We start from the raw sequence: 25,991 nt of genomic DNA, 5'->3' as shown, positions 1-25,991 counted from the left end.
AGCCACTGGTCAGTTCTCTGGTACTGAAATATTTAAAGGACTGAAAATTCTTCCCTCTATGTGCATCAGCTGCCTTTTCTGTTCCAAGCTGCTGTTACTACGCCAGACTGACAAGGTGGTAAGGATGCTGAACCAGGTCATTTCCACAAACTGGGCACTGAGAGATGGACTCTGGTATAGAATGTGTCTGTCCTTTTCCTACAGCTGATGTTAATGTTCTATGGACCAGGATACGTCCTGCTTGACAGGCCTTTCACGTCACTTTGCTTCAATCCAGCAGTTAAAGTCTCCTTTATATAAAGATCCTTGCTACATAACTTCCCTTTAAACTAGTAAATTATTATTATTCCTATTTCACTGATTTAGATACTTTGTCACATAAGAACAGTGCGATTGTGGGCAGGTCATGTGCAAAAGAACAATATCAGATCACAGAGAAAAAATTGCAAATTTTAAATAGTCTTCTGTACCTTTCTATTCGCATGATTAGAGTCCTTAGATTTCTAGCCAGACTCTCCTAGAGGATATTTCCAGAGGGAGAGGGGAAGACATGAGAAAAAAGTCATTACCTTTTCAGAGAAAGGCCTAATAAGGAAGTGTCATGAGCTCTAGGGTGAAGGAAACTACATTATCCAGCTTTGTTGAAAGCTTGCTGGTTGAGCAATTGGCTAAGTGGAGAAAACTTAAAGCTGAGCAGCAGTAGTGATAAGTGGTTTGAAAAGGAACAGCGATATATTTGTTCAAGAGAAATCCATAGAACAAAGAAGATAGCAACAAAAGTATTTGTAAAAGAGCTGATGACCTATTCTCCTATTAACCATCCATGACATGAATCAGCCCTAGTCTTTAAGATGTAGCAGTCACATTTTAGAGTAAATACATGAAAAAAAGAACCTTTAACCCAAATAATACCCAAGTAAAAGACAAAAAGAGTAGTAGAAATCACTAAGTGTAACAAACTGATGGTAGAATTCAGATCTGGATTCAGACACCTGATTTTGGCAACTACAGTGTAGGTATGCCTGAGCTTCTATTTTATCCAGGGAATCTGGAGAGGTACTCAACAGATCAAATATAAATGACTACTTTGGTGTCACTGCAAGTCTCTTCAGGCTCCATTGTCTGTTTTGACTAGATCTCAGCTGACTGTAGCAGAAGCTCAGAGGTTATAAGAGCATGTAGTCACCCAGTTTAGGTGCTGTCTAAATATGGAGCTGACTACTACTCAACTTACTCCTTCAGGAAAACTTAGGAACAGTGAAATAAATCCTGCAGTAATAATGCAAATTAACTTCATGCGTCACATATGTCTGTTTAAAGTCCCAAAACTGTACCATTGATACTTTCTGTAATGCCCACTTCTTGTTTTATGCAGTTGTAATCATCACTCTTTGTTGAACAGCTTCCCCGTGATCTCCATGCACTGATCCCTTGTGTTCCTCATACTGAAATCAGGAGGAATCAGCAGTGCTTACAGCTGCACGAATGTAGCTAAGCACAGTGATGGAAAAGTGGGACATGTCCCTGATGAGTAAGTAACAACCTTTGGAACATTTTTTTGTGAAGAGTCAATTAACCAGCGCACGAAGTCCCAGTCTTGTGAATGAAAACTGAACTGGAGACCTTTCCACTGGTTCTGATCCAAGAAAACAAAACACCACAAGCACAAAACATCATCAAACAATCTGGGGCCTGCAGGAGGTTGCGAGGAGGAAGGTCAAATTCACCAAGGTTTCCCTGCAGACCACATGAGGCATCATCCCTACAAGGTCTGCTGTCTGCATAAGCTCCCTGCACCGTCTCCCCTTAGTTTGTACATGGCAAATGACAAAATGCTGCCTGTACTGCCCCAGGATTTTCCTTTGTTTCTCAACCTGTTTACCAGGGTCGACTTTGCTGGGGAGTGAAAAGCCCTTCTTGAATGATGCTTCAATTCAGGTTTTGTTCTTCCTCCTCTACACATACTTACAGATGGGTGAACTCACACCCTAATCCTAACCCTAAACCTATACCTTGTGTGAGGAAGTCTTTGGATTGGGGAATAAGTTGGATATGGCTGTTCCCAAGACGTTTCTGTAGAGCTGAAGTAGACATAACCCAGAAAGGTTTAACCTGGCAGGGACTCTAGAGAAACTGCTCCATGCTTCCCATCTTGTTTTTGAAGAATCATTTTGCCAGAATCATCAAGCTTGGCTTTAACAATATGACCAGTTACTATCATAGAGGCTTTATTGTCTTAAGCACTGAACTTAAGGGGGCTGAGAAAAAGGCAGTTCAGAGCAGAGGTTTTATCCTTTCCAGGACTCATGAGCTAGTTACGTTTCAGGGAAGTAGAAAAAATGGTTTTGTTTTCTACTGAAAAAGTTACAATACTCAGAATAGTTGTAATTATTGTAGATGCCACTCTAGAAAATGGGAATTAACACTTCTCATTATGATGAACAGCTCTAAAGATAAATTCATTCATTCTTACTTAGTGCACAATGGACAGTCTATTTGCAGCTGTTCTTTCTTATGCATTATTGAGACAGTGGCAAGTAATTAAAAACATGGAAGGAACTGCAATATCTAATACATTCAGACTTGTGGGGTTATGAGTTCACTGTTTGCTTTTACTACTTACTGCTGTAATATGTGATATGAGCTATATCATCTTTCTTCCATTTGAATTCAGGCAATTACCATTCCAATTCATCCCACCCTTGGCTGCATGTTCCATTTAGGCATCTGCTGTTCTCAAAGAGAAACAAGGCCAGATCACACAGGAGGTTTTGGAGTCTCCTTTTGTTTAGCTATTGGCCATGAAACATAACTAGAGCCTCATCCAAACTGATAGCCCAGGGTTTATGAGAGTCATGTCCTTTTGTCGTGGTGCCCAAATAGTTGTTAACTGAGATATTTTGCAAAGCTTTTGCTAATGCAAGAAGGAAAATACTTCTTGCACACAATTCTTGTAGGAAACATATTTATCCAATTATTTCCTCAACATTGTTGTCGAGAACAGCATGAGACAATATATGTAGCATATACTGAAGAGAAGACCTGTAAGATACTGTTGGTCCTTTGCTTTGTTTCGATGATGAATGGTTTAAAGATTCAAGTACCTGAAGGTACATTACAAAATCTTGGCAGGGATGATGATTTCCAGTTGATTGCCAGGTGCATAAGGAGGTGCCTTTCTCATCGGCCAGTTGGCTATGTAAGAATGTCATAATCATAATGCCTGCTTGCCCTGTGCTCTCTGAGCAGTAGAAGATTGATTCCAGGGCTGCCAGTTTGTATTTTCCTGCCTTCCCAGTGTCATTTTGGCTTCATAAACACTCAGCTCAGGCTGTAGCATGCTGGGAAGTGGTGGAACAACCTTCCCTGTCGATTTTTTTTGCAGGATACCTGTTACCACTGCTGCGTGTATCTTTTGAGTGAAAAATTGTATTCCTCCATAAAACACTTAAAAAAATATTTATTAAATGGGTTTTTTAAGTGACACGATTAATCATGAAGCTAAGTGCAGGTGATGCCTACACTGTTTGGTACCAGCACAATGAATCAGCTCACTGTGAAGCCACATGAGCACCAGTTACTTGCACAGGAGTGGGTGGGAGCACGTGTCTGGGGATAAGAGCTGCAGGGAGTAAGTCTGTGTTCCCTGCCAGCTGTGGCCAGCTGTTCAATCTGCTGGGATAGATCACAAAACAGTCTCCTGACACTGCTTTGTCATCTGAGTTGTCTTTTAGCTTAGGCAATAGGAGTTTCAGGTCTCAAATTCAGTGCCCGTATCTGCATTGATTACAAGCAATGGTTTAATAAACCCGGAACTTCTGGATCCTAAAACACATGATCTTTTACCTCCTGAATGAAGATCATGTTAGACTTACATTCCATTGTGAAACCCAACCATGCAACAAAGACATGGGACAAATAACAAGAGTTACAAAACAACTTGTATTACCACCCTGCCTTGTTGATATGAATGTTTATGTTTACAAGTGATGCTGCCCAGCCCTGTCGTAATCCATTAGACATTTTGAACACATAGAAAGACAAATTTTACAATTTTGTAGATTTGTTCCTTCCAAATCTCATGAGCATTTTAAAAATGTGTTTTGTTTTTTTTTTTTTTATTTTGTGTTATATTATTGTAGAAAAGTAAAATATCCAGAGCAGAAACATTTATATAATAATAAGACACACATCTCAATAAAAATTGTACTGTGTTCTAGTATATTGGCTTCTATAAATTCTAGTTAGTTTGGACTGGAAGGATGAAGACGTATCTTAAGAAAAGAAGATAGACACACCTACTGGAGACTGATTCCATAACGGCACGATCTCAAGCCATTCCTTATTTTACAGGAATACAAAATGAGAGTAAAACGGCTCCTACAATTTATTTTTTTTCTAAAATATCAGAATGGCCTCATCTGACATTAATGTCTGTAGTACTATGCCTCAGTGCACTTTTACCTTTCTAGGACCACTTTGACTCATCTGCTGTTGAATCTTCATGTAATTGTTCTGCCCTGTTTCTACATTCTACTCATTTAGATGTTTGTTTGTCCATTTTGTTACTCTTTTGCTGGTTTAGAAACTACTAAGCAACTTGTGCAAAATATACATTTTGCAGCTAATGACATGGAAAATGGAAGAAGGCAAGCTTACTTACCACTTATTTTTCAGCTTTATATGACTAAATCACTGCATAACAATGAGGAAAAAAGCTAGGAGGTCATCTATTCTGCTCAAAACGAGGAATACACCTTGTTAGAGTCTTACAAGATTACAATATTAAAGAGCACAACCTGAATAAAACTACCCATTGCAACTTTGTATAGGTGGGAGTAATGGTCTCTTTCAGAAAATTAAATCCCTTGTAATATGCTTGTAGGTGGGTACTTAAATACTTCAATACTGATAGTGTGAAAGACCTTCAGCCTATTCATAAAAGTGAATAAAAAAATTTACCTCACCTTAAATTATCTCAGCAATGGCATCAGTGCCTTGACCCTGGCCAGTTTAGAATTGGTACTACTCATGATCAGATAATTTCAAGCCATTATCTGGACCACAGAGTCTCTTTAGTGATTGTGAAGATTGTAAGGATTTTAGAGTTCTCCTACAGTTATCTCAGGGTAGTCAGGAAAGTTGGTATAAACTCACTATAGTACTCTCAAAGTTCTGATACTGAACCAGAAAGAAAAATGACTTTGCAATGAGTAAGTATATTCAGAGGTCAGGAAAGGTACTAGCCTGATGAATTTGGAGCCTGGAGTTCTTTATTTAAGCAGACATGACTGTACCACAGACCAGCTGGCAGGAGTGTCTCATCACTGTAAGGGACTGAAACTATTTCATTCCCTGTACTCATTTCACCTTTGTTCACTGCCCCGAGACAATCAGCAAGGGTCACTAGGCAGTGGCAGGTCTGATAATAGCTTTTTTTTTATTATTATTAGATGCCTCTCTTTAGCAGGGAGCTGTGAACATGGGAGGCACAGGCCAGCGAAACCTGATCAACAACCTATCAGTCCCATTCACTATCGACCAGCACAGCATTTGAACAGCCTAGTTTAGAGATAAAACAAAACCAAACCAAAACAAAACACACAGGTTTTCAGAAAGTAGTTTTACCACTAGTGTATCCGAAAGCCATCTATTGGGGAAGGGAAGCAGAGGTTAGCTTCTCACAAATTTATTCTAGGGAAAGTTCCAATGACTGAAGTCCTGACACTCTTGGGGATAACTTTTCCCCTGTATAAATTGCGGTTCAAGATCTGATTCCCATCTTTCTGGCACTGGCTGTAAGTCTCACTCTTCTGTTTGAGTTTATGTGACTACCCCAGATTTGCAGGGAGTGGGAGGGAAGGCAGAGGTTGACTTTTATCTTGGTTTTACCTTATATTTCTATTTGAAAGCAAAATGTGGGGATTGTGCTTTGATTATAGGAAACACATCAGCAGCAAATGTGAAGCATCTAAAATCTGACAGATAAAATGCTGTTTCCTACTGCAAGTGGGTTGAGAAGATGGGATGTTTTTAGACAAGCAGATGTAGAAAATGCACATGCTGGTCCTGTGATATCTTCCCTGGTACCTATAAAAAATATGTGCATATAAATATTGCTTCTCCCCACCCCAATGAGGCAGAAAAGCCTATCAATAGACTTAGGAAACATGTTATATACTGAATAACAACACGGATATGGATCATGAAGAAGAATATAAAGCTTTCGTATTCCTTTGCTTGTTGGATTAACCAGTATGTTATACTTTGAGTTTGATCATTTAAGTACCGAAGGAGCAATGCCATGAACAAATTTCTGTTGAGATCATGGTACTTTTGAGAAAGGCACCAAAATGAAAGAAAATCTGGATAACTGTGGAGCCATTCTGAGCATCTCACATTCAACAGATTGTTTGCTATAAAGAAAAAAAGCTGACTAAAATGCAAAACCTAACCGGAGGTTTACACAGAACTTTTAATTGTGGTGGTATTGTTTGCCCTTTAAAAATAAAGCCTCAATTATTGTAATAATAATTTTTATTTATGAAGCATTTTAGACTACTTTAATAATGAAAAAGGAATGTCACATGATCTCTAAAATTCAGATTACTTTTTTTTTAAAACCAAATCTGAACTTTATCCTCTTACCAATCTAGAGGGATTTTCATATTCTTAGCATCAATATGTAAAAAAAAAGAGATGACTTCACAGTGTTTAACCCTCTTAAAGTGTCCTTTCCAATCCCAGTCCAATCTGTCTTACTTTAGAGGTTACAAAGTACTGATGGTTGATTAAAATCTAGATTTGTGAGATCTTGATAAAACCTACACAACATGTAAGCTTCTTTAAAATCAAACAAACAAACAAACAGAAAACAAACCAAACCAAACCAAACAAAAAAAGCCCACAAAACCCAACCAACAACAACAGCAAAACAACACAGCAAAACTAAACCCAAACAAAACCAGCACAGAATCCAGCAATTTGCAAAGAGCTTTTTAAAGCTGGGGGAAATAGAGATCATTGCAGAGGAAAGGGTGAAAAAATCCTCTGGAAGTAGATGTAGAGGGAAAAAAATGTTCAAACAGAACAGTTTTCTAATGGAAAAGGAGATCAAGACAGGATTATAGTTTTTCCACAGATAACAGGCAGAAGGGATTACATACGCCAACAGCAGACTGAGTGGTGTCTTCTCCTTCTACATCCCTTATACCCACACTGGAACCAAAAAGAATGTATGTTCATATTCAAAGAGAATGCAACCCACTTCTCACCTGGACAAACGGTTCATTAGCGTGGTTGAGCTCAAATCCTTCGTGGAAGTCAAATGAAATAATATCCAAACTATTTTAACTTTCAAAATGAACTTTAATTGAATTTGTGGAATCCCCTATGAAAAACAGATTAGCTGGGAAGATGATGTCCAGTTAGCAGGGCTTGCATGGAGGAAATGTCTGCTAGGGTGTTCTCACAGAGGATTCTTCTCATTAGATGATTTAATGAAGAAAAGGTTTTTCTTGTTCCCAGTAATCTGACCAAACGTATAAATATGCCCGCAGTTGCCTGTCTTCATCCCACCTTGATGGGAAGCATCCCATTAAGCCTGGTGGCTAAGGTGTGATGCCAGCCTGGACCTTCTTGGTGGAGTAATCCTTGCAAGACTAGAGACAGACACTGGTTATTCCCTACCAGTTCTCCTAGTTGCTCCTTCTTCTGTCCTTCACCTATTTCCTCTACCAGTGTGCTAGACACCCAAGAAAATATTCATGAGGTTTAGGGAAGACACTGAGAAGTTTTATTTCCATATAAGAGGACTTTCTCTTGATGATGCCTGCAGGGAAGGGGCTCTGCTTGCTAAAGACTGTGTTGGAGAGTGATGTAAACAACATAGCTGAAGAGACTGATGCTTTGCGGCTTTACTACCTTCTAGAACTGAAACTGCGCAAATGTAACGCTAAAGTAGAATCATTTTCTCTATTTTGACAACCAATGATAAGACAAGGGGCAATGGTTTCAAACTGGAACACAAGAGTTTCCACTTAAATTTGAGAAGAAACTTCTCAGTAAGAGTGACAGACACTGGACCAGGCTGCCCAGGGAGGCTGTGGAGTCTCCTACTCTGGAGACATTCAAAACCCACCTGGACACCTTCCTGTGTAACCTCATCTGGGTGTTCCTGCTCCAGCAGGGGGATTGGACTGGATGATCTTTCGAGGTCCCTTCCAGTCCCTGACATTCTGTGATTCGATGATTCTGTGATTCTGCGATTCTGTGATTCTGCTTCTTGGGGCTTAAAAACTGGGGGATTTCTTTATGATTTGAGTTTAGTCCCTCCCAACAGCTCAGTGCAGCAGTGCCAGTGCAGCTTTGTTGGTGAACTCTGCACACCAGGTAGGGAATTTTCTTTTCATGGATGATGCAGAACCTGCTACAGTGACAAGAAGAATGAACACCTCACCAGAAGATGAATATAAGCAGCACACAGATCTAGACAGATTTCACCTGTCACATCAAACAACTTCAGAGAAGATTCTTCTTTCATAAGATGTCAATCACATGTTTTAAATCTACCAGAAATAATGCAAAGAAAATGTTTCAGAGAGGCTATATGTTTTGGGGTTTTTTGAACACTACTCCAGTCAACAGGTTATTAATGTAAAAATAGAGTCTAATAACTCTGCTTAGCTTGAAAGCAGCCTCACATGCAGATTTCCCTATTCCTTTATCCAGGTTTCATTAGTCTCATTGGTCTAGAGAGGCCTTGAATGGAGAGTAGAAGTGTGGCTGTGACACAGGAGAAATTTCTTAATTTTGAGTGAAATTACTTTTCTATGAATAGCAGTCCTGCAACATTGCAACCTTATTACAAGAAAAGAAGTACTGGACTGATTTTAAAAACTATCTAGCTACTTAACTTCTGTGATGTCCCCTTCCTAGTAATTTTAAATCTCCATCTCCAGCTTCAGTCATAAGAAATATTGTAAGTCAAATATTAACCTACTTGCACAGTATTTTTTTCAGATGTATATAACTTAACATATTTATGTATGGTGGAGGAAAAGGCAGAGTGACAAAGCCACCTGGGATACTCTTTGTAATTAAATAGTAATATTTTAAGGTTTAAAATGCTAGACAAATTTCAACTGAAGATGAATTGTTGGAGAAAGAGCAGGTAAGGACACCAGAGATATATTATCAATTCAATTCTTCATAAATTCATCATTTCAAGATGTGTTTGGATGTAATATGTCATTCATTTAAAACTTAGGGATTTTGTATGATAAGAAACAAAAATGAAAATCAAATTTACTGCAGATTCCTGGTCTTCATTAAGGCAACTTCACAGCATTTTCACAATGGGGGAAATTACATACTCATTGTTTTTAAAAGTTTTCCGATAAGAAAGAAAGAAAGAAAGTTATACTTTCTATTTTCATTGCCCAGATCTGATGAAAGCAGAATTACCTGGTATGTCTTTATAATAAAATCAGGGTAAAAAGGAAGACAATGTTTTTGAAGTGGTTATTAACATAGTACAGAACTAGGTGCTAGACTTTTTGAAACACATAGGTATCAAACAAAAAAATTGACCTAAAATTTCAAACAGGTAGGGGAAAGTCAAGATATTGTTGGGATGAAATGGACTTAAGGAAACTGAAAACCTCATGTTAGTTGTTTATTCATAATTATAATGTGCTGAGAACAAAATTGGAGGACATTTTATGGCTGCCACTTTTGGTTGGCTGATATAACTACATATTTTAAGCACAAGCGGCTAACTACACTTAATTAGAAAATATTTTAATTAATTATTTTCTTGATAACTGGTAAACTGAGACTGCTTTTACAACAAATTACTTTGTTTATGCTGCCTTCTCTGTCTCGGTTCTCTGATATTTCTGTCTTCCTATGACAGTTTTCCTGGTACTGATGAGAGTATATTCTCATTTAACTAAGTCAAGATCTGAAATGTTTTAGATCTTCATCAAAATTTGAATTTTGTAATGAAAATTGGAAAACAAGTAGATACAGATGTTCCATCAGTTTCACAGAGTGCCGTGATTTCCAAATTGTATCACACAGACAATACCTTACAGTAAGTGCATAAACGTCATTAGCAATGCTGGAGTTTTTCTCCTTTGTAACCAGAGTAACTTTTGAAAATATCACTAAAACTCCTAACTTTCTGAAATACTTCTGAAAATTTCATTTTAAAATCTTGTTGAGAGTAAATGGTGATGGGGGATGAAGGATGAAAAGAAGATGTAGGAGTTCTATTGTACAGAATTTTGGAAAAATGGAGACTTGAACTTAAGTCACTTAAAAGCCTAAAAAGACTTTGGCCAGTCTTCTTGAAGTATTTTCTGTCATACAGGTCTGCACTTCACCCTCTTCCTTCTTGTGCAGTAAGTGAACTAATTGCAATTACTGTAAAAGCTGATCTTGCACCTGAGGGCATTTTATGTGGACAATGATCTGATAGAGATAATTCAGATTCACAGATATTCATTTGAGACCATAACATGGCACACAAAGATTTCTACAAATCAAAATGGCTTTGACTGTTAAATTGAAAAACCCCACAGAAACACTGAAACAGAGCAAGGAGTCCTCAAACTCTGAAAAACCCACAAAAGGAAGAGATCATAGACTGCTGGAAAATAATGGTGCCTGGAAAATAATTTGTCACATCTAACTGTCCAAATTTAAGGTCAGAGTAGCACAAACAACAACAAAGAGTTTTTTCCACTAGTGGGATTTCTGTGGCTTCACCTATTCTCATCACACTCCACAAAAAGGCATGGTGTCGAATAAATCAAACTGCTTTCACAGAAAAAAGTTCGGCTTGTCTATATGCATTTTCTCAGGAAACAGGGAACCATCTCTTGCTTTTAATGGCAAGAGACAAGCTGATATGGTAGAAACTTCATATTTGTATTCCAGAAAATCTGCACTCATTAGACAATTCTTAAAAATCTCTGAAGCCCAAACAGATTCTTACTTATCAGTATTATTGTCTCCTTGTGCTGCCCCACGTGTCTGATACTACCTCTTGCTCATCTCTAAAATACAGATTATAAAATGTTTGACTCAAAATGAGATGATTTTCCATGACTGGTTCTTTTAGGCATTATACAATACTGAATGATGATCAGAATAGCATTTGTAGTTATTCGAGTGACCGATTATTAGTGATGACAAATCTAAGGGATATTGAGAAATTGGAAGGGTCATTTAAAAAGTGCAGAAACTTGATTTCTTAGTTTTAACAAAGCACAGTAATGAACAGAAGTATATCTGAAGCATTTGTATAACCTTGATAAAAAATTGGAATATTTTTCTGCAATTACTTATGGAAGAGCATACCATTCCTTGTTGCATGTTTTAAACCATATTGGTTTTTATTATTTTAATTTTATTGGTCTTCTGATTTAAACAAAGTAAGGACAAAATCAGACCCTATGGGACATGTCATGTGTATGATATGTCAATAGAATTAACCACTGTAATTATCTGTTACTTACAGCGTGAGAAGTGGAAGCTGTGTGAGGTGGAAACAAACTTTAAGAGACCACAAGTTAAGACAGTTTATGAGAAGTGGAGGAGAAATAAATCAAAGTGGAACAGAATGCAGAATTCCTGGAGTTATTATATGGAAGAATTACACAAATAATTATTCCTCTATTTTCTCTGCAAATTTTGAGTTTCTCAGCTGTATTTTTAGAAATCTTCAGAAACCACATCACTACTATTGGCCAGCACACACTTTTCTGCCCTTTTCCATCCCCTTCTTATACCAAAGTTATTGTCTAGAAAGTCACAGAATTTATGAAACCTCATGAGGATTTAATGCTTACTTCTTAAAATATAGTATGCATTAACAGGTAATATGATTTTTACATTTGTGTGAACTACGGATCCCCTGTACAATGTAATATATGTCTTCAAGATAGAAAAATGCTAGCAGTAACTGAATTAATGCCTGTGGATACTGATCAAGTGACCCTGAACAAGCCGCTCAAGAAAAGCAGTCATCTAAAATACGACATTGCCAGTAAAAAATGAAAGACTGAGGGAAACAAGCTCCCCATTTATCAAAACAGTCCAATATTGGAATATTTTGTCATTGTCATTGTCCCAAATACAAATGAAAAACTGAAAAATATATTATATGTACTATATATGTATATTTATAGGTGTGTGCAATAACACAAAGTTCAGCAAAACTAATAAGAAATATTAAAAATGTTTTGTTCCCAAATTTTAGGTTAGTTTATCATTAAATTGGGTTTTAGAAGAGATCTTCCATTTGGTGTCCTGATGTCTATGTTTTTCTGTAGTGGGCATTTTTCTTGGCCTGAATACATTTTCCCGTATGCATTTCCATTGGTACAATGCCTATGGCACACTACTTTGGTTATAGGTGAGTCTCAGCTGCAGTGATGTAACTGTCCAGGAAGTTCTGCCTTCAGAGGACAACATAGCCTTGATGCCCTGCAAGGCACTGGGCCAAGGCAAAATGCACAGTTCAATATCTATTGATTAGAAAAAAATATTTCAGATCCAATCTTTACTTCCCCTCTTACCAAAAAGAAAAAAAAAAAAAAAAAAAATCTGATTTTTTCAAACCTAGCCAAATGGAAACAATTTATCTTCATTTTTCTAGCAAGAAATACAATTTCAGCGAAATTGAATTTCTCAAAAAAATGTTGTCTTCCTAGAAATTTCATTTTCCATGAGAAAATAAAATAATTCTAATGGAAAATCCTCAGAGACATCTGGAACAGGAGAATCTTTTGATGTTGCTTTACAAAGTTTTTTATAACAAATTCTACAAAGCAATGATCAAAGTAATGCTTACAAAATGCTAGTTTATAAAAGAATAGAGAAGAAAAATAATAGAAACCAAAACCAAAACCAAACTCACAAAAAAACCCAGAAAAGCCATAAAAATGTGATCCTGCAGTTAAAACAAGAACAAAGCATCCTAAATAGCATCCCTCAAAGGCTCTTCAGTCAGCAGTGACTGAAGAGATGTTCTGGCATAGGTAACTTGCATTACTCACCACAGTCATGCATTGGTACTGAGTCATTAGTCAATAAAGTCTACAATATGTCTTCCTATATCTCTATATAAGGGCATGACTCTTGAGACGTCAATGAAATATAATTGAGAAGCAATACTCTTATCTATACAACAGGACAAAATCAATAACTAAGGTAATTTGAGAATGAGATAACAAAATAACAATGTAACATATATATATATATATATTTATCAGGTGAACCTTCTGATATTTCAGTGGGAATGTAAAATATGAACAGTACGTTAAATCTCATTTCTGCTGCCTTGGTGCAAAATAATAAACAGCAAACTTCTTTCTATTCTATGCCTCTTATACTAGATTGGAAAAGTTGATGTATCTAAGAACAACCATAGCTGCTTGGATGAAAAGTTCATCTCACCCATTGTGCTACTGAGCACAGTAGCCAAGAGATTCTTAGGGAAGAGTTTAAGAACGTAGAAAGCACAGAGTAATATCTCCCTGCAGTGGCTTTCCAGCTCCAAAATTTCAGCTGTGAGCCAGAAGTGATGTTTTAATATCTTCCTTGCCTACAGTTGACTCCCATGAACATGCTTAGTTTTCACTTGACTGATACAACCTTCAGTATCCACAACACTTTGAAACATTAAGTTCCCCAGTTTGACCATTCTTGTGTAAAGACCCATTTTTGAACACCTGCCAGCTGCTGTTTCATTTGATGGTCTCTTCTTCTTGTATGGGAAAGGACAATGAACAGCCATTCTTTAACCATCTTATTTCCCTGTGAAAATCTTTAGGTTGTTGCATCAGATCGATACACACCAGGAAAAGAACATAATGAAACACACTTAACCTGCACAAATCAGGTGATATCACATGAGACTACAAAAGCCCAGTCTTGTCCAATTATCAATTCCACTTATTTTAAAAATAGGATAGTTTCCCCAATACCTGTCGTTGATTTTCTGTCTCTAGTCTCAGTCTGGCTTCTACACATCTTCTGGTCTCCAGGAAGGCTTGACGTTGTGCTCTGTCTGATAGGTAGCTAATGAAGATTCCTGCGGTGTTCATACACATAAATAACACTGCCTGAGCCGCTATCTGCAAGGAACAACAAAGAGGATTTGATCAGAGAGGAGAACCAAAAACAGCTATTTTAAAAATAAAAAGAGAGAGAGAGAATGACTGCTAACTAAATGGTTAGGAAAGTTTGTGTGAAATAATCTCTCGGATCTTAATTAGAGGCATCAAACGTGTAAAATTCTCTCTGCCTTGAGGAAGAAATATGCAGTATTTAGGGGCATTAAACTCTAGCTGAACCACAAACAATGTTTCCAAGAACTGACTCACAGGGCTCTAGTCAAGAATAATTACAAACATAATTAACAATTTGTTTTTGCACTGCCTCTTCTGTAAAAGCAACTTTGTGATTTGTTCCATGGCTTAGTTTGAGAACAAAGCCACATTAAGGAAAACAAGTGTGTCAGTTAGCTAAGGATTAATATCACTGATAATAGTTATTTTGTTATTATTGACCAAATTAAATAAATTCATTTTCAGCTGATGCTCAAGCACAAGCTTGCACAATCTGAAACCTGAACCATTCACAGGGGAAGCTGAAAGGATAACCAAATACTTGCACAGCCTGTGCCTGTGTACACAGACCTTTTCTTCACTAATATCTACATAAGACCTGCACTCTTTTTCCTTGTACAAAGTGCGTCACAGCTTCTTCCTTTCCAATATGAACTTAAAAGAGGCAAATGGGAGTGGATCCTTGGACACTGTAAATTCCAGTCACTTATTTGTCTTTCGTTGATTCTTCTTTATGATCTGCACATTTATAAGGCAGAGAACATCAACACGATTGAAGTGACGATTGTTTGGGAAACCAAGTAAGAAATATATAATATTTGCATTCACTAGAGACACAACACAGGCCAGAAATTTCAGCAACTTTATCCAATACCTCATACCTCCTGTATGTTACAAATTAATGTAAACTCCTGTCAGTTTCTACTTAAAATCATAGCATAATTTAGATCGGAAAAGACCTTTGAAATCATCAAGTCCAATGATAAGAAGTCCAACTGTAAGCCTGACACTGCCAAGTCCACCACCAAACCATAGCCCAAAGCATCACATCTACACATCTTTTAAACACCTCCAGGGATTGTGACTCAACTGCTTTGCTGGGCAAGCCTGTTCCAATGCCTGACAACCACTTAGGTGAAGAAATGTTTTCTAATATCCAAGCTAAACCTTCCCTGGTGGAACTTGAGTCCATTTCTTCTTGTCCTGTCACTTGTTACTTGAGAGAAGAGACTGAGACCCACCTTGCTACAACCTCCTTTCAGGTAGTTGCAAACAGTGATAAGGTCTCCCCTCAGCCTCTGTTTTTCCAGGTTGAACAGCCCCAGTTCCCTCAGCTACTCCTCATCGGACTTGTGCTCCAGACCCTTCACCAGTTTTGTTGTTTCTTCTTTGGACATATCAAATTATTTGTTCTTTCAACTTGTGAGAGGGGCAAGAGTGAAAAGTAAGTCCAGAAGTCACTAATATCCCTCAGTTTCAACATTTAGGGCCAAACGGCTCTGATTCCTTCCTTAGCTAGAGAAGCTATCAGGGTGCAGTGAATCATCTGAAAGTCTGCAAACTGCAGCTCCCTGTCTTCCTGCCAAGGTCTTGTCACAGACACCCTGCTATGAGGTCCCACTGAGTTCACCCTGTCTTGCAGGATGGCATCTCTCTCCCAGTGGCAGGAGAGCAGGAGGGGGTTACGTTACCCTGCAGTCACATCACCTGCCCAACAAAGCTGCCCATGCTCTGCCAGCTGTGGACCATAATGCTATAGGTGATACCTGTAGGATCATGAAAACATCAGAACAGCCACCCCAGGACAGATAGTGTCCATCACTCAGGATCCTACTTCTGAGAGCAGACAACAGAGAATGCTCTTGTAGAAGGATAAAACAGTAGAGTATTAGAAAAAAAAAAAAAAACAAAAAACCATCCAGATATATTTTGTCAAAACAGTCTTGAACACTCCAGAAATTTGTGGTTGCATAACACTGTGGGATAGAGGTTCCATTTTTTTACAATCAGTCTCCCTAAAATCAGAGTGTTGCTTGTCTTAAGAGAGAAAATGTTTAAAAAAATTCCCTAGTCTTGTTGTTTTGCTGTGTCTCAGATCTGCAGGTCTTGCTCCTCACATTCACGTGGGTTTGAAAGTGAGATTTGATATCAAACTAAATGCATCTGGCAGAAACTTCAGCTTCATATATTCCCGTATTTCTGAATCTGGAGTATTGTTGTATGATAGTACAGGGAATTAATTTACAATTTATATGCCATAATTAAATAAGAATGCATATCCTGGCTCCAACTGAAGTTTTGTTTAACCTTTGCCAGTAATAGATGTCTAGGCAAAGCTTGTGAGAAATAGGGTATGATTAGCATGATCCTCACATCTTCCTGGCTTCCAGGATCCTGTTGTTTACAGCACCTTTGAGCTGGAAATGGCATACTCTGTCTGCTTAACCTTTTCTGACGCCTTTCTGAAGCTAATTGTACCTTTGACCCTTATGGCATATAATGAGAGATTTCTGCAATTAAAGTAGGCACTTTGTGATAAAGAATGTTTATTTTGTTTGCTTTAATTCACAGTCTTATAATTTCTCTGAATACCACATCGTGCTTATTATATGGGAATCAGTGACTAATCATTCCCAACTCATCTTCTGCTTGCCATTCCTGATTTTACTGACTTACAGGATTACCCCTCTCATCTTTTATGTTTTTTAAAGGGAGGAATTTGAGACTATTTAGTCTCACTGCATTTCTTCCTATTCCACCTCTTCTTTTCCCTTGTTAACTACCTTACTCTGTGTCACTGGAGACACATTGCCCTGGACCATCCAGATTCCCACAGAGACTTTCTGCTATTGCTCCAAGATAAAACAGAGAATGCAGTAATTCAGCCCATGAGATAACCCCTTTCTGGTGCAGGCTACCAAGAGGTGTGGGATGAGCTGACATGAGATAAGACCAGTTCAGAATTACATTGTTCAGCAAGACAACTGAAGTCAGCTGTAGGTGGCTGGAGGAGTCAACGTTTCATACCGTTTTGACTGATGTGAAGGTAATCAATGCTCACACACTAGAAAAGCCAGAGTATAGAGTGAAAAAAAAAAAAAAAAAGGAAAAGCCCTTCACAACGTTGGAAATGTGCATTTCAGCAGTGAAAGGAGTGGCAGGATGCTGTAGTTTTCTTGTAAATTTAATTGCAAGTTCCTCATGAACCCAGTTCAATCACCCATCTATGCTGATACTCAGGACTAGTGCCACTCACTTCAGCAGATCTCCTTAGAGAAAATGCAGTAGAATTTGCCCTTCAATTAGATCTCATGAGCATGTAATTTGATTTGGACAAAACAAATTATGGAAAACATGTAACAGGTAAAACAACAGCTTACTCAGAGGCAGAATCTGCTTTTCTTACACACAGTAGTCTGAAACCAATCTAAACAGTAAAGCCTTGCAATGATATTAATCTGTGGCTCTTGTTAATAGAAGAATAAATAAAGACAGATAATACTTGAGTCTCTCATTGCCACTCCTTTTTTCTACTGTTTACTGTGGCCAATTCCAGAAGTCTTGCAGGTTTTTCTACTCCCTATTAAGGGCACAAGCTAGGGAAGACTCTGATTTTATACGACATACAGAGTTTCATGTATTTTTGACTGAAGATAATCAATGCTCACAGAGCAAGAAAGCTGAAGTATAATGTGAAAAAAAGAAAATATTTTCACAACATTTATAATCTTTTTAGTCTATTTGTACCTTGCACAACACTCAAATAAACAACCGTAGCAAAGACAGCAAGTGATCTTAAAAAGTCGTGAGTGATATGTTTTCATATTGAATAGGGTTTCTCAAATATTTAAAAAATACAAACAAGAAAGTACCCATTACCATCCTGATTGGGAATATCTGTGTAACAGGATCAGCACCGTCCCCACTGAACCTGCAGTTGCACATAATCACATAATAGGATAAACAGAGCTAAAGAAAGTTACTTGACAAGATCGTGCAGGTAGCTAGAAGCAGCTGTTAAAATTTTTGCTCCAAAACTCTGCTTTCCATATTTTTCATAGGAGGTGATTAAGAGCTTAGTTTACAGAGAAATCATTTGTCAAATAAATTTACATTTAGAAGGTGTTTGTCACACAGGCAACTTGGAACCCTTTGTAAAATTGTTATAACTAGCCAAAAACAACAGCAATGAAAGGAGAGGATGCGTAGGTCAGACAAGAAAGCTAAATTTTAATTTGACAGTACACATTGATTCAAAAAATTTCATTTTTATCTGTCACTCATATAAAAAAGGCTTTGCCCAGACAGCTGAAACCAAGATATATTTTGAGTGGATTTGAGGACCACCAGATGTCAGACAAAGAAACAATTAAAAGGCACTGTACACAGCTGGTCAGGAAGAAGTATCAATCAAAGTATGCACAGCATAGGAATGTAAGAGAACAGGAAAAGGAGAATTCCTTTGAAAGACAGTGAAGTAACTCACAAGTCTGTTGCAAAGTGGTAGGTGAACCACAGCTGCAGACAGCTTATCGAGACAGAATTTAATCTAGTTCAGGAGACAGGAATTTCAGAAGGGTACAGGTGAGTTAGTGAGAGCTGAGCTGGGTTAAGCATAACAACAAGGATTTGTAGGCATTTCTGCTAATAAGAGCACCTAATTGAGTTTGCTTTGATTTGGAGTTTACACATATTCCTGTGAGTTTATGAACAACTGGGTGTGAGTTAGAGATGGATTTGCAAATGCCAGAAGTTTTAAAACTTCAAAAATTATAACTGAAGTGTGTTTTATTTTTGCCACAAGTTTCCTCTTTGAAAAGGTCAATTGTCTGTCAGGAAAATTATATAAAGCCATAAGGCCAGCTGTAGAGTCTCCTAATTCAGTGCTTTCTAAGACATGCAAGTAATAAACATTTATAGACTGTGTAGTGATAGAGTTCAGCACTTCTGAAGAACCCATAACCTGAGGAAAAGTGGATACTTGGGAACATTCAACAAATCCAACATATTGGAAAAACGTTGATTGATAGCTAGTCCCAAAAGGTAGTAACTGCCACAGACAACCTCTGTCATGAATAGTTGAACAATGTATCATATATTCACATGGAAAGCACAGTGGAGTTGGAGGAGAGAAAGACGAAAAAGTTTAGAAACAATTTTGAAAACCGCGAGGACTCTGAGCTTGTGTGTTACCACCTCAAGAACAGAAAGAAAGCCTAGGGTGCTCTGCAGGAATAAAACTTATTCTCCTGTTCAGCAGGTAATTTTGTTCTGCTGTGCAGAAACAGAGCAGTGCCGGGGCTGATCTCGCCAAAACACATCTGGAAAGTAGAAAAGTGGTTTCCAGTGTAATCCATAGTTGGACATTCTCAAAGCAGATCAGTCCTAAAGAGCAACAGTTTCATTAATTCCTGAAATGAGGCTGTGGGAAATAATTTCATTATTTTCATATTTTGCTTTCTAATTTTGGTTTGGCTTCAACAGTGGATTAGAGTAGTTCTTGCCCGGTTTTGGGAAAACTGGGAATGTAAAGATGTTATGTTTCTTTAAGAGTGTTTTCAGCATGTGCCACATAAAGAACTGGTTGCTATGGTAATTATTATTGGATAATTAGGTTTGGAGAAGCATTTTGATTCATCATTAGTTTTTTAACTAAAAATAGCTGCTCACCACAATGTTGTTTTTTGTAACTAAAATGTCTCAGAAATCCCATTGCCCTCTCTCCCTTCTCCATCACCCCCTTGCTTAGGTTACTTCGAAGAAAAATAACTTATGCTTTTATATGGACTTGTCACCAGGAATGAACCGAGAGTTGCATGAGCAGTGTGGGGATTTGAGACTTTGTATAGAATAGGAACATCTGGCAGCACAGACTCTACCACTCTCTCACTACTGGGCTAGAGAAAGCCTCTGTCTCCAGCTGAGACCATGATTTTATGAATCAAAGCTCCTGGCAGCGAAACAATTAAATACCTGTATCTCTGTACTGCCTCTTGCCCACCTTGATCCCTCAGCACAGCTTCCCCTTTGTCGTGCCAGATCAATTATTTGTGGGACCATACTGCGAACTATATCATGGAACTCGGTCAACTTAAAAAAACAAACATTTGGCGCTGGCAGTGATTTTCCTATCTAGAGTAGTTGTCTGATTGAGTTCACAGCACAGCCTCCACAGGGAGAGGAAGCACGTGAACATTCATAGTTGGCACTGCTGCCAACTCATTAAACTGAAATCATTGCTGCCTTATTGTTAAATCACCTTGTAAGAAATTTTTTTATTCCCCACATTCACTCCTTCTGACTTCTCCTGGCTCCAACTGTTAAACGCCAATGGTCACGATAGAGGGTTTTCTGTTTGTTTTAAATTGTGAGTACTTCTTCATTAACATTTATTGGAAAGCAACCTGTCGCACAAAGGTGCCCAAACTGCTGCCATGACTTTCCAGAAAGCTGATCTGTCCCTAATCCTCTATATTGTCTAATGCATACATAAAATGGCTCTTTAGCTCTTACTCATAGCTGGAGCAAGCGCTAACTCTTTTATCTCTTCTACATATACATAGCTTACCAAAATACAGAAATATACCATATATCTGAGAAGATAGGGATGGAGGCAGGTATGTTGTCCATTCATGGTAAATGTAGTCAAGTATGGATTATGATGGCTAAGAGCAGTGCTTTACCCCACCCACCCCTGATTTATTAAATGTGAAAGGAGCCATTTGTATCAGTTTCACCTCCTGATTTTGTGCTTAGAACCGAATTTTGTGGTTCAGCTGTGCACAGCTCCCATGGGAACATTGGCTGATTCTTCAAAAACTTGGATCTTATTTATACCCGTAGAAGAGATGAGATCTTTTAAGAAACCTGGTCTTAGTGCATCCATAGTAGGCATTAGAGGTATTCACTATATACTCAGTGACACAGTCTAACATGTTACTTAATGTGCATGAAATCTGCAGCCTGCAAGGCAGGTTGACCCTATCAAAACGCAGGGTGTACCCCAGAAATTATTAATTACCATCAAAGAGAATAACTGGTGTCAGACACGGTTTTCTCCATCCTGTTGCAGAATATCCTAACATACCTCTTGCTTCTGAACTGCTAATGATTCAGAAAACAAAGACCATTTTCCCTCTGAACAATGACACGTTTACATAAAATCAACTGCTCTAACTCAATACAGATTTCAGAAATGTTTATCTTTAATATTCAGAACAAGAGTTTAATTTGCTCTTAGAAGAATAGCTGTCCCCTTCTTGCTCTTTCTCTCACTGAATCCATTAGAAATGTAGAAAATTGGTTGTCTGATTAAGTTGTTCATAGGTAGCTCGAACCATACAATTTAGTAAGTCAGCTATCAACTATGGCAATAGTCTTGCAACATGGTGTGATACGAGAGATTTTTCAGGTAAATCATGTCATATCAGACAAATAAGGGCTGACATAGCTCGAGTGATGCACAGAGGCAGTCAAGCAAATGTATAACCCTGCTAGTGCCATCAAGGAGCCCCAAATGGCAAATATTTTTCAGCAAATCGCCTCTAACGCCCTTTGAGTTTGTCTAAAATTTAGGATTCAGACAATCTTTATTTTAAAAAATCTATTCTGGGACTTTGGTTAATCCTTTTTTGGTGCTTTTCTTTTTATAGATGTTAAAATGACTAGGCATGTCTGGGACAATGTCAGGAGTGGATCATAGCCCATGCATACAGGCAAATGGACAGAGGCGGGCAAATGATCTTCAGTTTTTAGTAACTGTTTTCCATGGTTACAGGGCATTCTGCTGGACCCTCTGACCCTCATCTAGGAACTGATCCTGAACCACACCACGAAAATCTGTTGATCACTTCTCCTGTTCACTCAGCAGCACTGTGCTCTATCGTCATAATTTTGTGCACAGGATGCTATTATGGATACCTGAAATATTCCTATTTAGAATGAATAATCTTATCCTTTGAGACGAATAACCTTCCCTATTCAGTGTTTTCTGTGTGCTGGTTGCGTAGCTTCTGCCTGTACTCTGAGACATCTGCATTGCAGGGTAATTACAAGGAGACATCTAAAGCCAAACATTCCAGATGTCATCATTTTATTGTCCAAAAACTTCATCTCATTTGGTGTGTTCAGGTAAATGTGAAAGGTTCAGACAGGAATCTTAGTTTTCTTCTCCAAATATACATAATCTTGAAATCATACAGCATGTTCTACAGAATTATTTTAAATTACCTGTGCTGTCAAATCAGGAGTGCATCCTGCAACAGCCCACAAAAACCGGCAAAAAAACAAGGCACAACACAAAAGCATGTGCAAAAGACAACATGTTGGAAACAACCCATGGCAATCAGGTTAGGTTAGGAAAGGGCTGAAATGATGTTCACTGCTCACAAGGGAGTCTAAAGCAGCTGTGGAATTTCCCTTCCTGTACTTCCATATTTCAGCCTCATGAAACTCAGTCTGACACTGAAATATTCCCTACACTTTTTCATGTGGAAACTGAACTCCCCTACAAACTGCACACTAACTGTTCAAAACAAATATCAGAGTAATTATGTTCAATAGAACCCACATTCCATTTAAAGTCACTAGAGAAATAAGTTACTCCTAATAAAAGTTACAGCAATTAAACAAATATTTGTAAGGAAATAATCTGAAACAGGGAACCACAGTCACAACATCCTAGATATTAAGAATTAGAAATAATTTCTGGGATTTTGTTTGAAGTAACCCTTACCAAATACTAACTTTTCCACTGACATTACATACATTGATGTCTGAATTGTAAATAACTGTCTCCCAATACAGATGCACCAGAGTTTGGGGACCAGGCACCAGACATCATAGATAACTTGTCAGTGACAAAACCTTCTATCTGACATCCAGTCTGGAAGTGTCTGGGAGCATCACTGGGTCTGGACACCATAATATTAGGATCTCCAAACTGAAAGTCACTTTTGGGAATTTTCCTCAAATTATCTCAGGATTTCTTCCTAGATCATTGCAATATAGCCAAGGCAGAACAACTCCTAATACTCCCCTTCATAGATTATACAACTGATTAGGAGTAATGGTAGGAAAAAAAAAGATTCAACAAAGCTGCTATGCAGCATTGGGCAGAGTTTAACTACATTTTAAGGAAAACAGAATTAGGTAGTCTGCATTTCTGCTAAATGAGTTTGGGGTGCTGTTATGCACAGCTATTTTTATTGCTCTAGATAATGGCTCTTATCCAAAGTAGGATGTCAAAACTGAGAAAGCAATAATTATGTTTGTAGGGCTAACAGCAGCTCATCTTTTCTGACACACTTCATCGCTGTTTTCATCTGATCAAATGTATGCATTCCCCAGCAATTACCTGCAGTACGTACTCCATGTCTCTTCCCAGTTGAATTGGAAATCGTTGTGATTTGTGTGCATGTGACCCTGCTTTGGTGCATTCTGCAGAGTAACAACAGCAGTCTGCACAACAGAAGCTTTTAACTTTTCTTCCCAGCTATGGTAAGCCCAGTGATGTGTGTTTCCCTCTGAATTATCAGGTTGTGGCCATAGATGGAGGAAAGAGGCAAGACTTTGCGAATAACTTTTTCCTCTTTGGTATTGCAATGGAAAAAGAAAGTAATAGCAAAACATAATAATCTTAAATTACTCTTGGATTTTTATCAAAAAATAAAGACAGCCTTATGAAAGCCGCTCCAGTTTGGGTGAGAGTAAGAGTAATATCTATTAGAAAGTAAACTGATTTAATTGAAATACTACTGAAAATACTGGCAATGAAAAACAGACAAGAGATACCATAACGTTAAGTGTCCTTTTCCAAACAACCCTTGTCCTTCAAAGCCTGCTTCTACTCTGATGGCAGGCTCTGCTGATCAGCTGTTAGTCTTTACCTGTTACACCTGCTGTCAAACAAACCACCCACCACAGCTGTACTTTTTTTAAACTGAAAAAAAAGCCAAAACAGTGCTGGGAACAAAGGCTTTACACTTTATTATCAGCATTTTTAACCAAAGACCAATGGCAGGGCTAAATTTTTCCCACAGTTGCACCTGTAAGTGGTTGTCATTTTGCACAGATGTCATTAGAGACAGAGTTTGCCCATTGAATCTACACTGGATTAAAGTGTGAGACCACAAGAGCAGACTTACAGATCACACATCAGGCTGTGGGTTTGCTAGCCTGGAAATAATAGGGAAAATATCTCCTCTCTCCAAATTTCCCATTACGTCTGCTCTGCTTCCATTTTAAATTATTTTTGGAAAAGTGACCTGAAAGCTTCAGTGGAAGCAATTTAATATTCCTTGTGTTTATTTTTCCCTCAGTTTCTCATTTTGTTGTTGGCTATGGTGATCCCCTGAAAATTAAGAAAAGATAGAACTCAACAATTACATTTTTAGAGCCCTTTCCTAGCAAAACATTAAAAAAAAAAAAAGTCAACAAAAAACCTCAACACCTACTTTCTTCTCTATCCCTGATGCTAGCATTGGGTTGTAAACATGGCAGATCATAGCACCTGAGGCCTGCCTGTACTTTGGAGAACTCTCGGGCAGCATAGATGTAGTGGATTGTACTAAATTCAGACTATACAGAATTTCAGACGTATTTAATCACACTGAAAGCCACTGATGATAAGACCTTGGGAGACCATAGGAAACGATGAGTCCATGAAGATATAGATGGTTGGGGATGGGGTAATAGGGTCCAGGAGTCTTTGTCCTGCAAAGCTGAGCTGAACACAGATTAGGTACAGTGGAAGACATGAATAACTCTTTTCCAAGGTTAAATTGGATTTTTATTGATAACTATCTAACGTTACTCAATATTCTCTTTAAGTCTGATTTATCTCAACATTTTAAACTGTCATTTAGGAACTATCCTGGAGAGAAAATAGGGAAGGGACGTGGGAGCAAATGGAAATGTACCAGAAGTAAGCCATGGGAAGTTGCAACATTCCAGACCAGCTGGATTAAAACTTTATCTCAGAGAGTTAGGCGAGGACAAACATTTTCCTTTGTGAAACCTGTGGGTGTTGTTTTGCTATTAGTCATGGTGGATGCTTCAGTGTGGTGAGCTAGAAGTCAGACTGACATCAAAAGTACAGAAAGTGCTGTGGGAAAAGGTTGACTCAGTCCCTTGGCTGGCAGAAAACGTCACAGACAAATAATGAAGGATTAGGTTTCTTCTGCCACTTCACTAGCAGAGGAGACATATAACACAGGCTTCATTCTGCATTGGCACTGGTGTGACCTAGGACTAACTCCTTTGAAGGCAGTGGCTTATTCTGGTATAAAACAAGGATGGGATTAACATCAAATCCTGGTATTTACCATGGGCCGAATTCTCTTTGCCTGACAATACAAGTCATGCCTTTGTTTTCACTGCTTGTGTAAGCAAGAGAAAATGAAACTGAACTGTTCATGGAATATTAAATAAATGGTACAAGACAAAACGACTTCTGTCTCTGATGTTGAGTAATGAATCCTGTTGATACCAGTGAGAGCTGCTGGAGAGTATTAAATCCTGATGGACATAAAATAACAGCAGAAGCCCTCAGATTTTTTACATCAGCATAGCTGTGTTTCAGTTCGTAGAAGGTTAGATGCAATGCACGGCCATGAATGCTGTCCATATTTTTGCAGTTCAGGTTGTTTAAAGGCACCCACTTGATGTGATGTAGAAAAATGCAAAATTGCCGGCAGGATATCTTTGAGTGCGACGCGCGAGAGTAATGAATCTAGTTCAATGTGAATTTAACATCAATACCCTTTAATGAACTCTTAACAATACTGAATATCAATGTCCGCCAGACCACGTTTTTCCAACCCTTATATACTCTTTACCCAAAGGCCATGC

At 38.1% G+C, this 25,991-nt stretch overlaps 1 protein-coding gene across 1 annotated transcript in view; it reads right to left on the bottom strand.

Annotated features, from left to right (window-relative positions):
• ADCY8 (adenylate cyclase 8) overlaps window positions 1-25,991 on the bottom strand; it is a 130,068-nt gene that overhangs the window by 83,950 nt on the left and 20,127 nt on the right. Inside the window, exon 2 of the mRNA XM_065831062.2 lies at window positions 13,998-14,147. Coding sequence (XP_065687134.1) covers window positions 13,998-14,147 — 150 coding nt within the window. The remainder of the gene's footprint in view (window positions 1-13,997; window positions 14,148-25,991) is intronic.

Source organism: Patagioenas fasciata, chromosome 2 (genome assembly GCF_037038585.1).
Source record: "Patagioenas fasciata isolate bPatFas1 chromosome 2, bPatFas1.hap1, whole genome shotgun sequence".
Classification (NCBI taxonomy): domain Eukaryota; kingdom Metazoa; phylum Chordata; class Aves; order Columbiformes; family Columbidae; genus Patagioenas; species Patagioenas fasciata.
The sequence above is the reverse complement of the archived record's forward strand: the minus strand, read 5'-3'. Positions and strand labels throughout refer to the sequence as shown.